Here is a 17472-nt window from a genome sequence, read left to right as displayed (position 1 = left end):
CAAGAAATTTGCAAAACAGAACAGAGGTTTTTTGCATATATTTATTTATCTCTACCATGGGTGGCAGTATCCCAGCGTATTGAGCCTCAGGAAACTGGTATGAACCTGGTTTTTCAGACTATTAGCAGGTAACAAGATTAGGTATAATCTTTTGGTTTTATTCCTTTACATGATAGTCATGGCCATAACTGGTATTTAAAATATTCAAAATAAAATAAAATAAAATATTCAAAAGAACTAGTTTGAAGCCCACACTATCCTTAAGCAATGGTCTAAAGTGTGATGCTTTGTTTTATGTTTTCTTTCCTCATTTAGAATGGTTACTTTTTGATGATCCAGGTAAACGCGTGTCGATAAGGTGGAGCCTTATTTTCATTGCTGTGACTCACAGACACTGAAGCCATGAGGCTTTCATTAACTGGAGAGGTAAGCTAAATGCGGCAGAAGTAACTTTTTCAAAACCAGAGTATGATGAAGAATGCAGTGCTATAGAATCACAGTGAAACAAAATCTGAAATCCATATGTATTTGATAACTCCAAACTTTTAAGCCACTCCCTCCAATTCTTTTTTTTTTTTAACTGCAAAAAGGCTAATTAATTCGGGATTAAAAAAAAAATTACCTGTAATTTTTCTGAGCATGGATAATGCTGCCTCTAAAGCTTATACTATTCTAAATGACTGGGCTTTACGCCATTCCTTTGGGGAGAAAATTGTAATACAGAGACTATTCTATAAACCCCTCCATTGATGCAGTCGGTTAAGTTGCTCATTTGCCTCATTTTATTGGAAACATGTTCTATAATATCTGTTCTTACCCCACGGATCAAGATGTCTTTAGTGGAGCAAATTATTTGTACATAAGCCAATTGTGTTTAAAATAAAGGAAAGGGAGGGATCAAAAAAGACATGATCAATCAATAAATAAAGCTCTAAAATGACCATAAAAAGAATACATACAAATTTCTTATTTCTCCTCTGGCTTCTTCAAGTAAACTGTTGCCATGTTTTGTAAGCATGGGTTGTAGAGTTTCTGCTACGTCAATATCTTGGAAGCGAATACCTAAAAGTCAATCAGCAAGATTATAAAAGTGAAATTAATAAAGAAGGACTCTTGATTTGCTATCATAAAGAAATGTGTATATAAGAAAATTTCCTAAGTACTGAGATACAGGAGCTCTATAGTGCAGAGACTTAGAAATCCATTGCCCAAGGGAGTATCATTGGCATCAAGTGCACACAGCAGTAAGTATTGCCCATTAAACAAATTCTGCTATGGAAACCAAATGACCTAGAAATAATTTGACTCCACTTAGATTTATAACTCCTAAAGTCATTCTGAAAGAACCAAAGTCTTCAATTCAGGGCTTTACGATATAAACTCAGGTATGAAGGAAAGAGATTTCAATGACTTAACTTCCCCCCCGCCCCCTATATTTTGGCTAAAGACTTTTATTTTTATTTTTTTATTAAAATTTTTTTTAATGTTTTATTTTTTTGAGAGAGAGAGAAAGACAGAATGCAGGTGGAGGAGGGGCAGAGAGAGAGGGAGACACAGAATCTGAAGCAGGCTCCAGCCAGGTTCTGAGCTGTCAGCACAGAGCCCAACATGGGGCTCGAACCCACAGACTGCAAGATCATGACCTGAGCCAAAGTCGGACACTTAACTGACTGAGCCATCCAGGCATCCCTGGATGTAGATTTAAAAAATTTTTTTTCCATTAGCCATTCACATTCCTTGCCCTTACATTTTGAACCTGATCTTCATTTGTGCGACTCACAGATACTGTGAGTGTGAATCAAAATGTTCTACACTTTGGTTTATTCCATCTCAATAAGAAAATTCACATTTAAACAAAGGTAATTCAAGAAGTGATCATGAATGAGATTCCTTTAAATAAAAAATTTTGCTGCTGCCTTAAAAATACAGTTTTTCTTGTAAAAGTCGTTACATGCAACTTTACAAGTCTAGTCCCGTTGTTAAAAGTGAGACATGATTTTAATTACATGATTGGATTACACTTAAAAAATAATTAAGTAACTAGAGTTTCAAGTAGATTAAATATGACAAATAATTTAGATTTTTAGTGGAGCATAGTCTCAGATACGAGGTATAGATAAAAATTCTTTCTTGGGGCGCCTGGGTGGCTAAGTCGGGTAAGTGTGCGACTCTTGATTTTGGCTCAGATCATGATCTCACAGTCGATGAAGCCCTGCGTTGGGCTCTGCAGAATCTGAAGCAGCCTCTGGGCTCTGAGCCTGATGTGGGGCTTGAACTCACAGACCATGAGATCAGGACCTGAGCTGAAGTCGGCCTCTTAACTGACTGAGCCACTTAGGCGCCCCATCCTTAAAATAATCTTAATACTTATGGTGTAATAGTGGTTTGCCAATGGTTACATTGTAAAACATACACACTTGATAAAAATCTTTGTTCTACCGGTTCTTCACAGTAAGGATTCTTTCTACATTACAATGATCACACGTTAAACCAGTACTTTCCATGCTTTATCCTGACAAGGCACGCATAGAAAAAGGTAGTATTTGTACAGCAGCTTGAGGGCAAGGCTGCTCATAGCCAGAGAGGGTCTACTGTCTGCACGTGGCCACCCTACGCTGTGATATTTCTGACAAGTGTGGCCTAAGTCCCAAGCTCAAAGGCAGTCTTCGAAAGTCTATTCAGATTACTAAGGTATCAACCTTGATAATGGTGCCTGGAGTTTACCCAGAAAGACAACGTATTCATCACCAGTTAGCACTTTGTGCAGCTTCTACCTCTTGGACTCTGTACCAAGCAGTGAAAAAGGTTTGAATTAGTATGATTTTTTTTTTAATGTTTATTTTTCTGAGAGAGAGAGAGGGACAGAGTGCAAGTGAGGGAGGGGCAGAGTGAGACACACAGAATCTGATGCAGGCTTCAGGCTCTGAGCAGTCAGCACACATCCTGATGTGGGGCGTGAACCCACAAACCGTGAGATAAATGACCTGAGCCGAAGTCGGATGCTTAATCGACTGAGCCACCCAGGTGCCCCTGAATTACTAAGATTGTATAAACACAAGGAGAAGTTCAAGCTATGTAGTCACACTGTAAAGACTGTGCAGCTCTTTTTTTCCCCTCCATAAGAGAAAACTTCCATCAGACTCTTCTTTTTAAACAGCAATTCATAGTACTAGATTAGTTTGCCATATTCATCTAAAATTTGGGTGTTGCTTTTTTATTTAGTATAAAAGACCTTACAGACCTTAGAGATCATCTTGCCCAGCTATAGTCACAGATGCCAAAACTAAGTTTTGGAGTGGATAGGTGACTTCTGAAAGGTAACATATTTTACCATGGCGTTACCATCTCTTGACTTTTTGGCTAATCTGCTGTTATCACTCCATTCTACAGATAGGAAGAATGAGGCTCTGAGTGGTCAAGTGCTCTCTTCCACGTTAATTAGCAGCAGAATAATTTTCTAATTTATAATTCATTATGATTGCTTTGGTTATTTTCAGTCTGTTGCCAACCTCACAAGCTAGAGTAGCTAAGCCCTGCCATCCTGCAGCTGTCTCCTAGGTGGAGGCCTTGGTGACTTCCAGGGAACTCTGCCTGGGGAAGAGATAGTGTCAATAATCAGTCTGGAGAAAAAAAAATAGAACAAAATTTTCTCCTTTTCTGTTTATACGGCATTTTTTTCCTCTCCTCAATGAATTGAAATGAAAGTTTTACATGATTTTTTTGTGTCCCTCAAAATGTTTGGTCTTGATGTGAAGCATGTTCCAAACAAAGATCAATTACGGCTATCATGTTATTTCCTTCCCTAGTTGATGAAATTTTAAAAATATTACTTAAAATACATACTGATTTTTCGCTTCATCATAAATAAGTAAGTTCATCATGGGCGGAGAGAATTGGGGATTTTTATTAGAAGTATTTAGGTTCTTTTCATATTAAGTTTCATCTATGCAATTGAATTGCTTTGTAACCTGGGTACGTTTTACGGGACTCATTTTCAAAATGAGGAAAGTGATTGACCTATGATCATTTTTGGAGACAGAGGAGGCCTTTATGGTCACTTGCTTAAATCCTTTTATCCTACATGTAAAGATCAAGGTCAGAATGATCAGATGACTTGTCCAAGGTCACCAGACAGTAAGTAGAGGAGCAGGAACCCAGTTTTTGAAACCCTTAGTTATACCCATATTGCACTGTCATGCTGTTGCCATACGATGAAGGATTTAAACAATTCTGCAAATTTTATAAACAGCCTTCTGACAAAGAAATTAAGTGCGATCATAAATAAGCAAACTAGCTGGTTTCCTCGTTTGCCTGAGTCAATGCGATTTCCGTCTGCAACACAGAAAACCAACTCAAACTAAACTTCTATTTTACGGTTGCACATGTATCTCCCGTATCAGGATAAGAGTTACGTTCAAGGTGTTACCTAACAAATTTGCGTGTGATCTAGGGATTCTTGAATAAAAGGATCTTCATGTTAATATTAACATTTTATCAAAAAGCAAGTCAAAAACATTTTTCTTTCTAAAGTTACTCAAAACCATGAAAAATATGGAAATAAAACTCTGTGTGTGTGTAAAACAACCTATTAAAAGAGTTACATTTAGGATCTAATATAAGTCAATATAAGCTTACTTTACCTTTCCTGGGGCATTCTTGTGAGCCTGCATTTTCATTCACTTTTCTACGCCCCGTGTTAACACGAGATTGCACGTAATTGTACGGTGTTTGCCTGTAACCCTGGATTTGAAGTTGCTGTTTGGTTGAAATGAGTCTGTTTTTGAGGACTTCATTCTGTCTTTCAAGCTCATGCACTTTCTCTTGCAGCCGCTCAATCATTTCTTCCATTTCCACATCTCGTCCCAGCCGCTTGGGGCCGCCACCACCCCGCTCATATCTTTTCTTGTCATTAACTAGCCGTATTAACTTGGTGGCCATTCTAGGGAAATAATAAAAAGATGAAAAGGAATGTGAGAAGTCAGCATAAAATGCATTCTGTTGAAAGGAACATAATCACTGTGAGGACTTCAGTGCAGAACCTGAATAATAAATTTCAGGTTTTGATGTAACTATTACTGCCTGTGAAGAATCCTTTGATGATAATTGAAACCACTGGGCAACAATCTGCTTTATAGCACTGACAAATAACAGTTTCCTAAGGCTTATCATTTAAGGTTAGTAAAGAGAGGACACATATTTACTCCATATGTTCCTCAAATGCAATTTTTAACGCATGACCTTATGTAGGAATGCTGTATGCACTTAAATGTAGCTACAGATTGTGGATGTGGTGGGTTATAATATGCAAGCCACAGTAAGTTACAGCTTTGAAAAGTGTTAAGACTGCAGCACTGCTAAGTTTTAGGCGGACTGTTTTCAGTTTCTCTAGAATTAAGACATACTACAAATACAAGAAGGTTAGAATGCACAGGTACACATTTATAAAAAGCCCAGTGAAAAATTCAGAGGAACCAAAATGTGCCACTAAATGCTGCTTCGAACAAGAAATCCTCGTGTTTGATGGCAGAAAGTAATCAGATGCAAGAAGCGTTATTTTAATGCTACCTTTAAATTTAGACATAAGTTGTGCTTTTGACATCTCAGGAGTTTATACCTTTCATTCTTTTAAGTTTTGATAAAAACTGGTTAGACAGAACAAAAGACAGAAAGGGCACATGGGGGTGATGTAATATACACGTACGGAAAACATGCCTGACAGTGAGTGGAAAAATGTTGGCAGGACAAGAAAGAAAAGGTGGCTTTGATGAGAGACACAAGTTCAAGACTTTACAAAATTGGTCGCACATCTTCAATAGCTGATTCTGGTTTATAGTGAATCTATTTTTATAAAGAGCCAGACGGAGATTGAAAATAAAAACTCACTTCATTTTTCTTTAAATGGGGTTTGCTTTATTTTACCATGGTTATGGACAGAAGCTTTTACTTAAGAGAACAAAAGTGAAATAAAAAAAATCCTTAATAGCTTTGGGATGTCATAGAACAACCTTTTTTTGCCCTGAGCAGAGTCCTCTGTAAGAGTGGTAGTAATACAGGTCTATCTACACTTCTGGCTACCCGGCCTACAGCATGTGGCATCAGGGAGAGCTATGCATAACATAATCAGTTAAGATTGTTTTCTCTTTCCCTTGAGGCAAATCCATTAAACATGCTTTATAAGGGATATAGGATAATAAAAACCAAGATCCAAGAGTACCACAAACACTCTAGTAAAATAATCAATGGATTAGTTCCTTTTCCACCTAATCCAGAGAATGATATATCATTGGGAAATTGGGGCAGGTATCATAAGCCCAACAGAGCCACACACTCTATCTATCCCTTTAATGAGTTTAGCATCCTTAGCCCCGCCCAGTGGCTTAGCCACAGAAATACGGTAGCCATCCAACTGAGATGTCGAGCTAAATATCTGAATCTTTTGTTACCAAGAGACTTTCACAGAGATAGAGATTACATCCAAAGGACACAGGTTTAATATAAAAAGTCAGTCAACATGTGGAGGATAACAAATGACCCAAATTTTGAAGGAAAGCAAAACACATCAATAGAGTGGCTTTAAATTCCTTCAGGGATGTACAAATAAACTTTTTGTCAAGAAACCTAAGATCGCATGTTTGTACAGGAATAGCAATAATTTTCATTTGTTTCAGGTGATTATTTTGTAACATTAAAGAATCATAAGTGATCTGGTAAAAGTTTGAGTACTTATTTAAAAAGGTGGTTTATCAAATCTACATTTATACCAACGTGATACTAATTCCATCTTAAGGATAAATTTAAAAGCAGTTCTGGACCGCCTGGCTGGCTCAATCGGTAAAGCATGTGACTCCTGATCTTGGGGTTGTAAGTTCGAGCCCCATGTTGGGTGTAGAGATTACTCAAAAATAAAATCTTAAAAAAATAAATAAAAGCAGTCTTACACATGTTTGTAGGTAGTGTCAGTGGCATAAAATTCAGAAAGGATTTAGAGCTTTGGGTCATAGTGGTCCTTGGTTCACTACTCTCAGGGCTATATAAAATAAAATCCCAAGAGCTTAAATGGCTTCAGCCTAATACCATAGGCTAGTGGCAGAGAAATAATAGAACACATGTATACAACTTGACTCCTAGCCGAGTCCTTTTTCTATTAAACTACATGGCTCGTTATTAGGTTGTTTTATATTTTCTGGCTAGGACAGATTACTAATGAGGTCAAGGTTGTGAATTCAATTATTTAACTGGCCAATTAGGCTTACAAAGGAAAAAAAATGGTTCTGTGGTCATAGACTGCATTCCTCATTCTGATAGGACATGTGTGTGTTACTGGTCAGAAAAGGAATCAGGTGAGCGAATCACAGGTCTTGAAAAACCATGTTATCAGGACTCAAAAATGAACTCAAAAGCCCCCCACCCAGCAGGTCAGTGAGTCATTAAAACAAAGCCCACAGAGTACAGATAAATTCTTAGCAGGATAAATTCTAATCAGAAAAGACCTCCCCCCCACCCCCCCTCCCCATACCATCATCTTTCTTCCATGGCTGTCCCACCTTTCCATTTAGTCTAGAACATGGATATGAATACAGGCCTGTGCAAGCTTACAAATGGGAATGTACTTCTTTGTTTTTAAGGCCATACATTCCAAAGATAGTAATGGTGTTTGTGAACAAGAAAGAATGAAAGAAAGTCTACTCTTAAGAAGTTACCCCTGTAAAAATTTCTTGCACACAAATCAAGTGACAATGTTTCTTTAGAAACAGTAAGGACTCTTTGAAATATAGGTTCTAGACTAATCCAAGCAAAGTTAAATATGTTCCAGACATTGAAGTGAGGTTTTCATTAGTAAACCCCCAATCTTAAGGGAACGTGTATCCTAACAAGTTAGAATAGCTAATTACTTTTTCAAACTTTCATTTTAAAGCCAAGACATTTAAAAAACAGATGCTTTGGCCATTTGCTTATTAAACTATAAATATTAAACCAGAAGTTATTTATAGATATGATACACTTGTACTCTTAGTTATTAGCTCTTGCTTTCAAATAGCAACTTCAGACATAATAAACACTCATAATCTTTTTGGTTTATTATTCTATTTTGTAAGATTTTCCATTTTTAAAAATTGTATTTATTTACAACCTGCCTTGTTCCAAAAAAGATTCCAGGTGGAGTTTTCAATTAAGTTTATAAAACAGCATATCCTCCAAACTTTACAGAGTCAGGAAAAAAAGCTAAAAGCTTTTTATCATAACCTTTTAATTTTATCCTCTTGCTTGTGGGCATGCTGTTTAAGTAAAATGTTCTCATCATGCAAGCGCAAAAATCTGTCTTCCAGTTCCTCACGACTGATACGTGACACTGCCTGGCGAGACTTCATTGTCCGTGTTGTTGAAGTTTCTGTAAAAATGCCAAGGTAATTAACAGTGGGATTACTTAACATAGTCTCTAAAAATGGTAACAGTTGATATTAATATAATCTCTGATGCACTCGTCTTTGTTCCTTTCTGACATATAATTAAGATTGTTGTAGAAAATGTTATAACATTGTTTATGTCACCAAGCAGAGGGGAGAATAAAAATCTTTGCTATTACAGTTTATGTGCAATCTTAAGGATTTCAGCAATAATAATATCCATTCAAACGATATTGAAATGACCATTCTTTAAGACTGTAAGAGAATTCTGATCGAATAAGATTTTCAATTTATATGCTCAATATTGAAAAAAACAAATTAAAAGTCAAAGTATCTGAAAGTTTTTTTTTTATTTGTTTGTTTTTTACAAAAGAGTTGTAACAATAATTTGGTGAACACAGGATATATTTCTGGGCTATGTACGTGTTTTGGGTTACAGAACATAAACTGTAAAATTTGCAAGTCCACACAACGAAATCAACCAACCTTTACAAATTTACAAGCTACTTTACATATTTTAAAAGAACTTTTATATCTTTCAGCATGTATATGTATTTTTTTTTATATATATGCTTAAATTTGGTATTTTCCATATCACTGGCTAATTTTCATCAATCATCCAAAAGAAACAAAGAACAAATGGACAAAGATTAAAGCCCCTAGGTGTGTTCCTGAGGGCAAGAATTGAACTTAAAGTAGCAAATTCCAATAAATAGCTTTGCACAATTAAAATTTATTGGTATTTGAATACTTGGTACTCTACCAAAAACCTAAAACAAAGCTTATACATACTTTTCATTTTAAAAAATAGAATCTGTACACTTGGACGTATCTTTTTCAATAAAAAGCATACTGACCACCTTTCTGTGGTAGTTCAAGGTGGCCACTTGAACTGTTCTAACGAACAGGTGTATGAAGACACCTTAGTGGAGTGTATTTTACATCCCAGCCATCTCAATGACAAATGCACTGGCACGACATGCTGTATACACAAAAACATAGCTCTACACTCTCAATTGTTCCTCAAAGCAGTTATTTTACCTTTTCAATTTTAAAGTGCTTCTTGAGCTCTATAGCAACCACTAAGTGATAAAAGGATAAAGAAAACCTTTAATGTATATTAATTTGATAAAACAAAGTCAATATCGCTTGGATAAACAAACCATTTTGAGGTACTCTACTTGAAAGGCAAAAATTTTTAAATATGGCATTTCCTGCCATATAAAATTTCAACATAAAGAAACATTTTAATGGTGAATGTGATTTAAACCAGGCAATTTGGTTTGGAGGCTTGATACTCTCTGCGTAGTTCCTACTGATGTGTGGAATTTTAAAAAGATGATTTATAACAATTCTTTATCAGAACAGAGGGGGATTTTACAGTTTCTATGAGCTGTTGATAATTGATGCACGCAGTAAAATACCATATGTTGTTCTAAACTCTCCATGTGCCTGTTTAGTCCAATCAAGAGCTATATAGTTACTTAAACGGCTTCATTGGTGAGGATATCAGAAATACTTTAAATTAACAGAAAAGAAGTTACTGATCAAAGTTCATAACGATAATAAATAACAGCTGGCCGTACCTTGTAACCCTCCCATTCCAGAGAGGTTTAGACCTGTATCTTTCACAGGCAGGTCTCCTGCCGTCTCATCAGTTGGACCAGACATGGCCTGTCTGCGGAGAAAAGAAAATTCAAATAAAATCTTCTCAACATACAACATTATGCAATGGAATGAACCAAATAAAATGAATAAGGCACTATGACTTTAATGGACTTCTTAATGCTCACATGTGCTGCTTGAAGAAGATGAAAGCTTCATTTTAAAAGTAATACTACGTTCAATCATGGAGACAGTGTTCCTTTCAACAGTGTATTTCCTATAGTTTGCTTAGGAAATGAGGTAAGATTATCATTCTTCCTTCTCTCTTCTTATTTCTCTGTCTGAAACAAAAACAAACTCCCCCCTAATTTAAGAAATACTTTCCTCTCCATCCCCCTTTCCCTTTTGTGCCCCCCAAAGCAAGCAGGTACCTTGAAAAAAACCAGTCAGAAACTTGATTCAAATGGTTGTTCTATTATTTACTAGCTGGTGAAGTCACCTAGTCTGAGTTTCGGTTCCTTAATCTCAGTATTTCTTAAAAGGTCATCTTACTTTGTTTTACACACACACACACACACACACACACACACACACACACCCTTACATAGTATATATGTATGTATACAAGTAAACTCTACCCCCAGCATGGGGCTCAAACTCATGACCTGGAGATCAGAAGTCACATGCTCTACCGACAACTGAGCCAGCCAGGTGCCTCAGTTCCTTAACTTCAAAAATGGAGAAAATAATACCGATCTCACAGAGTTATTCTAAGGGTGAGATGGTAAACTAATAGCAGTGAGCACATTTGCCTGGGAGGTCAATACTACTTGAATATTAATTTCCAGTTTGGTGCGCAAATGAGTGGGTAGGTCCAAGTTTTGCAAAAAGATGCTTCATAAATTCGCCCACTGAGTTTTTGTTCTGTCCTGGCTCTGTCGCCACGAGGCCTAGTCCCAGGGCTTCCTACCTCAACATACAAGCTGTCCAGTTAATTCTGGCATCTTTACAGTTTCTATTGTTCACAGAGATGCCCCACAGTAACTCAGTTTTGTATGTGGATGTAAATGGTCCATGCAATGTCTAGTATGCGGAAAAAGAAAGATTTCGTATTTTCATTTCAAATTACCTCGAAAGCCAAATGCAAACTACCAGTGAGATGCCCTAAGGCAGAGGTTCTCAATCTCTAGAACGGCGGGCCTAGAATGTAAAGTCCAAGAGAGTACCAAATTTGTCCTGTGCACCTCTGTCCTGTACTCTCAGAGGCTAGCACAGAGCTTAGCACATAGCAGGCATTTGCTAAATACTTGTTGGATGAAGGGAATCCATGGAGCTTTAGGGTCTGGGACCCAAGAGATGGTTTATCAAATCTTGTATGCATATTTGTATATGCACACTATCTTTTAGGGAAAGGGCTCATAACTTTTACTGTAACTTACCGAAGGCTGAGAACCACTGCATTCAGTTGTGACACAAACAATTAACAGACATAGACCTGAGAGATCATCTCCTACTTCTGGAAACACTACTACAGAAAAGGTCGATTTTAGGAAGCAAATCATCAACAGTTTAAACATAGGACACTTGTGAAAATGGTAACGTTGCCATGACAGAGTTATGGTAGCTTTTATGATCACGACGATGATGATAGTTAACGTTTACTTACTGAATGCTTACTAAAATGTGCCAGACATTCTTCTGAGTGCTCTGATTAGGAATTAATCAATTATCTCACAATATCCCTGTGAGGTTGTTACACAAATGGTTCTTACTTTACAAATGAAAAAACCTGGACACATCCTAGGGAGCTTGCCTAAGGTCACACACCTAAGAAGTAGGCGTCTGGTCACATTTTTGTCATGGCTGGGAAGGTGGAGGGCAGTGTTACTGGCATCCAGAGGCCAGAGATGATGTTAAACATCCTACAGTACACGGGAACCACAGCAAAGAATTAATTACCTGGCCCCACAAGTTAACAACGCCGAGGCTGAGAAATCCTGCACCACGCTGTAACGCCTCTCCATATCATCTCATGTCATCCCTTCTCGCTCACCATGCCCAATCACACTCCTACATTAGGTTCCTCAAATCCAGGGTCCCCTTCGCCTTGCTCAAAGCCTTTGCATTAGCTGGCTCCTCATTCTCTGGGGCTCGGCTCAAATGCCACTTCCTCAGAGATGTCTTCCCTGATCATCCTATGGTTACTTTCCCTCCGGTTTCATCACTGTGTATTTCTGTTGTAGCAGTCATCTCTACCTAAAATCGTCTTATTTGTTTACTAGTTGACTACCAGTTTGTCACCTAGTAAGTAAAGCAGAAGCATCTTGAGACGGGTATCAGTCCTGTTCACAGCTGTAGGGAACAGGGCCTGATGCAAGGCACTGATGCAAGACCGACATTAATATTTACTGAATGTGTAAATGAAAACCTGGCTTTGAGACTAAAATGGTAAACAAAATCCCCGCCTGTCTGTAGTTAACAGGCTATGGGGTAATCAAACCATAAACAAGTAATTATAAATCACTAAGCCAACAATAGGCCATTTAAGAGGCCAAAGGGGCTACCAACCAACTCTTAACCCAGGGTTAAGGAGCGAATTGTGTTTATGTGCCCTTCTATATGAAGGAGGACTTGGAAAGGCACGGCAGGCAGCATCAACTCTCATCAGCCTGGTTTAAGGCTGGGCTGTAAAATTTCAAATCGGTGCTGGGCGTGGGGATAATGGGCGGGCTGTGATTCAGGCCTGAGGATGTGGTGTCTCGTGCTGGGCTGCTTTTCACGCAAGCAGAACTCTAGGGCCTTCTCTAGGCCGTAGAGCGGATCCCAGGACCCCCACCCGTGCTGTAGGTAGAGGGTGGGGGCACCTCCGTCCCCCTCACCTCCCCCAGAGTACTCACCGCCACTGTCGCCCCGCAGCTAGCTACCGTTGCTATAGCGCCGACAGCGTGCTGGGCTGCTGGCCGTGAGGAGCACGGGAAAAACATGGCAGGCTCCGTTGCCTCCTGGGAAATGTAGTTTTCCTCCGGCCCTCGCCCGCCCTCTCGCTGCGTAGCTGTCGGCCCTGGGAAATTCTCCTGCCCCAAACCCCGAGGCTCTCTCGGGCGTCGCCGCCTTGCATCCTGGGAAGGGTAGTTCTCGAGGCTCTGAAGGAGCATGGAGCTGGGCGGAAGCAGGACGCCGAGAGAACTACATGCAGGAGGCGGGGTCCAGAGCGAGGAATCTACGCGGCTAGCAGTGGCGAAGGCGGCTGTAGCGGCAGCATGAAGCGGACCCCGACCGCCGAGGAACGAGAGCGCGAAGCTAAGGTATGTGGGCTTCTCCAGAGTCTGGGATCTTTGGTGCACGTATAGCTAGGGGCCGGGAACCGGAAGGGCTTGGCTGCCTGGCGAACGGACGCACGGTCTTAAGCCAGGGGATGACAAGGCCTTGTCAGCAAGGGAACCAGAGACATTGGGGTACATTACATTCGTGCTGCTCAGGATGCAGGCCTAGCATCCTGTTGGATCAGCTCACCAATGAGAATCACGACACCCATTTCCTTTTCCTGCTTCTGCACTTCATTCCTTGGTCAGCTTTGTAGCTACCCTGTGCCTCAGTTTACCGGACTCTCAGATGACTGTGATCGTAACAGTTGTGCGTTCTCTTCGGTAATGAGGACGAGATTGGTTCAGATGAAATATCTGTGCGGTCAGATGTATTTATTTGGAACAGTTGTCTCAGTGGTTGCCTGTTTTGTTCTGTGTCTTCAGCACAGCGGGTATGAATCTAACTACAATCCTATTTTCTACCTTTGGGGTTCAGCCTCAGGTAGTTGCCGTTCCATGGGATGGCAATAATAACATCTATAGCGACGTTTTGTTTTGTCATTTGTTACATGCATTTATTTATTGTCATTTATTACAAGCATTTATTACATGTCAGTTTCTGCGTTAAGTTCGTAAAATTTATATTTCATATTCTCACTGCAGCAGATTTCAAGATAGATATTATGCAGATGGAGTATCAACAGCCCTGTTTTACAGGCGAAGCATTGAGGTTCAGAAGAATTGAGTGTTTTTCTCTCTCATTCCCCAAATCAAGTCCTGTTGATTTGTTTAAATACGTCGGTAAACCGGTCCATTTTTTCAATCTCTGCCACCTTGGACCAAGCTACCATTATGTCTTTAATGGATTGTTGCATCAGGCTCCTTATTGGCCTGCACTCACTCTACACACTAACACTCCTTTGTCCCCTCATCCCCTTTCTCACACACAGCCAGTCTCTTCTGCACACTATGGAGTGTGATCTTTTCAAAATGCAAATCTGATCATGTCCCTTTCCTTCCTCCCTCCTCTGCCAACCACCTGTTTAAAAGTTTTCCATGACTTCCTGTTGTTCTCAAGAGAGAGACAGAACCTCACATGGCCTATGATGGCCTGGACATCCCACATGACATTCTGCCCACTCTTCGCCCATCAGCCACGTTGGCCTTTTTAAAAGGCCCTCTTTTCTGCTCTCTCTGGTTACATAGCCTTTACACATGCTGTTATGTTGCCTACTCTATATTAGGCAAATATTAGAAGTGAGAACCAATTATAAATATAACACACAGTTCTTGCTCTTGTAGCATTTCGAATCCTACAAGTGAGTTTGTCTTAGGGAATACTTCTATGGATTTAAAATATAAAATCTGCCCTATAATGACCTGAGTTATGACCAGGTTGCACTGGGGACCTGAAGTTTCCATGCTAGGGTCTGCCTGTGATATGGACAGAATACTGAAGATGGGTTCCACAGGGGGAAAAGGAGGGGAAGGGAAGATTCTTTTGCATTAGTCCGCAACAGTGTAAAGGAAGAGAGAAATGTCATCCAGTGGCATTGTGTATGATGTCTTTCTCACCTTTTAGCTTTACATTTGTGTTATCCATCTATTCTGTTAAGATTTATTGAGCACCTATTATTTATTTGCTAGACACTGGGATTATGACTTTAGCTAAGATAGAATCCATGCACAAAGAAGCTTTTACTCTACTGAAACCATAACCGTTGCCTGTGAGATAGTTATTCATGTCTTCCACATTTTACAGATGTGGAAACCAAGGCTTAAGGAAATCATGACTTGCCCAAGGCCACTTGGTTGCTATGTGGAACTAGGGCTCAGAACCAGGTCTATCGGACTCAAAGCTTTTTTCCATTTTCTGCTGGTGAAACATGTTGAATTGATAGAGCAAGTTGTCTTCCTGTTTTCTTTAAAGAAGTTCTTTGATATTTATTTAAAATTTGCTTATGACAGTATCATCGGTTAGAACAAAGTATAGGCAATTGAGTTTTAAATCTTAAATAGGAGATGTTCAGTTACTCATGACCTAATTTCTCATATTCTAATCAACTTTATTGAGGCGTAATTTACATACAATAATTTGCACCCGTTTATAATGTACAATTTGATGAGTTTGACAGGTGTATACACCTGCAAAACCACCATCATCGTTGACATAGACAACAGTTCAGTCCCTTCTAGAAATTTCCTCTTGCTAATTTGCAGTCAGTGTCTTCCCCTACCTTGGCTCCCAAGCAACCACTGATAATGTTTTCTTTTGCTGTAGATGAGTCCATATTTTCTAGAATTTCATACCAATGGAAACATACGGTATGAACTCTTGAGTCTATTTTCATTAAGCATAATGATTTTTGAGACTTATTCATGTTGTCATGTATATATCAATAGTTCATTCCTTTTTATTGCTGAGTGATAGTCTACTGTGTGGATTTACCACATATTGTTTATTCATTCACCTGTTGCTGAAGAACATTTGAATTGTTTCTGGTGTGGGGCTGTTATGTAAAAAATGCTGCTGTGACTATTCCTGTATAAATCTTTGTCTTTCTTTCTATTGGGTAAACACTGAGAATTCCAATTGTTGAGTTCTCTGTTTAGCCTTCTAGGAAACTGCCAAAGTGATTCTGCCATTTGTGTTAGTTTTCTAGTGCGGCTGGAACAAGTTACCACAAACCTGGTGTCTTAAAACAAATTTATACTCTCTTAGTTCTAAAGGTAAGTCTGGATGCAAGGTTTTGATAGGTCATGGTCCCTCTGGAGGCTCTAGGGGAGAACCCTTCCTTGCCTCTTGTAGCTTCTGGTGATTCCTGGCATTTCTTGGTTTGGGCAACTTAACTTTATTTGGCTTCTGTGTTCCCCTGGCCACCTTCTCTGTGTTTCTGTGTGTCAAATCTCCCCCCCTCCTTTCTCTAGTAAAGACACCAGTCATTATATTTAGGGCCTACCCTAAATCCAAGATGATCTTAATCTCAAGATCCTCCATTTAATTACATCTACAAAGACCCCTTTCCCAGAGCAGGTCACAGTGACAACTACCATGGGTTAAGATTGGACATGTCATTTTGGGGAATGTTTTACACACCCAGTACACCATTTTGTATCTCCATCGGCTGTGTACGAGAATTCTAGTTGCTCTGTGACCTCCCCAATGCTTAGTGTTGTCAGTCTCTAAAATTTTAGCCATTCTAATGGACGTGTAGTGGTATCTCATGGTGGCTTTAATTAGCATTCAGTGATGACTAATGAGGTTGAGTATCTTTTCTAAAAAGCTGTTGAGGTACAATTTTTGTACTGGCAAAACTCACCTATTTTAAGTGGACAGACAATTCAGTGATTTGTAGTGTATTTACAGAGTTGCGCAACAATCAACATAATTTTATTTTAGAACGTTTTCATCATCCCCTAAAGAAGGTGTGTATTCATTTGTAGTTAATCTCCATTTCCACCCCCCTCCCCCCCCCCCGCCCCGATCCCTAGGCAACCGCTAATCATTTATTCTCAAGATTTGCCTTTTCTGTGGGGCGCCTGGGTGGCGCAGTCGGTTAAGCGTCCGACTTCAGCCAGGTCACGATCTCGCGGTCCGTGAGTTCGAGCCCCGCGTCGGGCTCTGGGCTGATGGCTCAGAGCCTGGAGCCTGTTTCCGATTCTGTGTCTCCCTCTCTCTCTGCCCCTCCCCCGTTCATGCTCTGTCTCTCTCTGTCCCAAAAATAAATAAATGTTGAAAAAAAAAATTAAAAAAAAAAAAGATTTGCCTTTTCTGGAGATTTCCTGTGAATGGAATCAGGCAATAGGTGGCCTTTTGTGTTTGGTTTCTTTCACTCAACACGATGTTTTGAGAGGTTCATCCGTGTTGTAGCACGTATCCGTACTTTGTTCCTTTTTGTTACTGAATAGTGTAATATTCAAGTGTATGAATACACTGCATTTTGTTTAATCCGTTCACCAGTTGATGGATATTTGGGGTTATTTATACGTTTTGGCTATTATGAAAAATGCTGCTGTGAACATATACTACTTTTTTTATATGGACATATATTTTCCTTTAAGCTCTTGGATAGCTGCCTAGGAGTGGAATTGCTGGTCCCATGGTAAATCTATGTTTAACATTTTAAGAAAGTACTGTACTGTTTTGGTATGAATCT

General features: G+C 39.3%; 2 protein-coding genes across 4 annotated transcripts in view; one reads left to right on the top strand and one right to left on the bottom strand.

Annotated features, from left to right (window-relative positions):
* Positions 1-12962, bottom strand: part of RPGRIP1L (RPGRIP1 like) — a 92892-nt gene extending 79930 nt beyond the window's left edge. The window contains exons 1-5 of one of the 2 annotated variants that reach the window (XM_030299606.1): positions 12908-12962; positions 9992-10083; positions 8245-8389; positions 4641-4939; positions 960-1062 (exon numbers count right to left, since the gene is read on the bottom strand). In XM_030299606.1, the coding sequence (XP_030155466.1) occupies positions 960-1062; positions 4641-4939; positions 8245-8389; positions 9992-10076 (632 nt within the window). In that variant the 5' untranslated portion in view covers positions 10077-10083; positions 12908-12962. Of the gene's footprint in view, positions 1-959; positions 1063-4640; positions 4940-8244; positions 8390-9991; positions 10084-10198; positions 10347-12907 lie in introns of those variants that run through there. The other variant, XM_030299608.2, reaches the window with a different exon arrangement.
* Positions 12963-13131: 169 nt separating this feature from the next.
* The window catches only part of FTO (FTO alpha-ketoglutarate dependent dioxygenase), a 392115-nt gene continuing 387774 nt past the window's right edge, over positions 13132-17472 (top strand). For both annotated transcript variants that reach the window (XM_030299609.1, XM_030299613.2), the window contains exon 1: positions 13132-13315. In XM_030299609.1, the coding sequence (XP_030155469.1) occupies positions 13271-13315 (45 nt within the window). In that variant the 5' untranslated portion in view covers positions 13132-13270. The remainder of the gene's footprint in view (positions 13316-17472) is intronic.

The sequence above is a fragment of the Lynx canadensis genome, chromosome E2 (assembly GCF_007474595.2).
Source record: "Lynx canadensis isolate LIC74 chromosome E2, mLynCan4.pri.v2, whole genome shotgun sequence".
Lineage (NCBI taxonomy): Eukaryota > Metazoa > Chordata > Mammalia > Carnivora > Felidae > Lynx > Lynx canadensis.
This window is presented reverse-complemented; position numbering and strand designations above follow the sequence as displayed.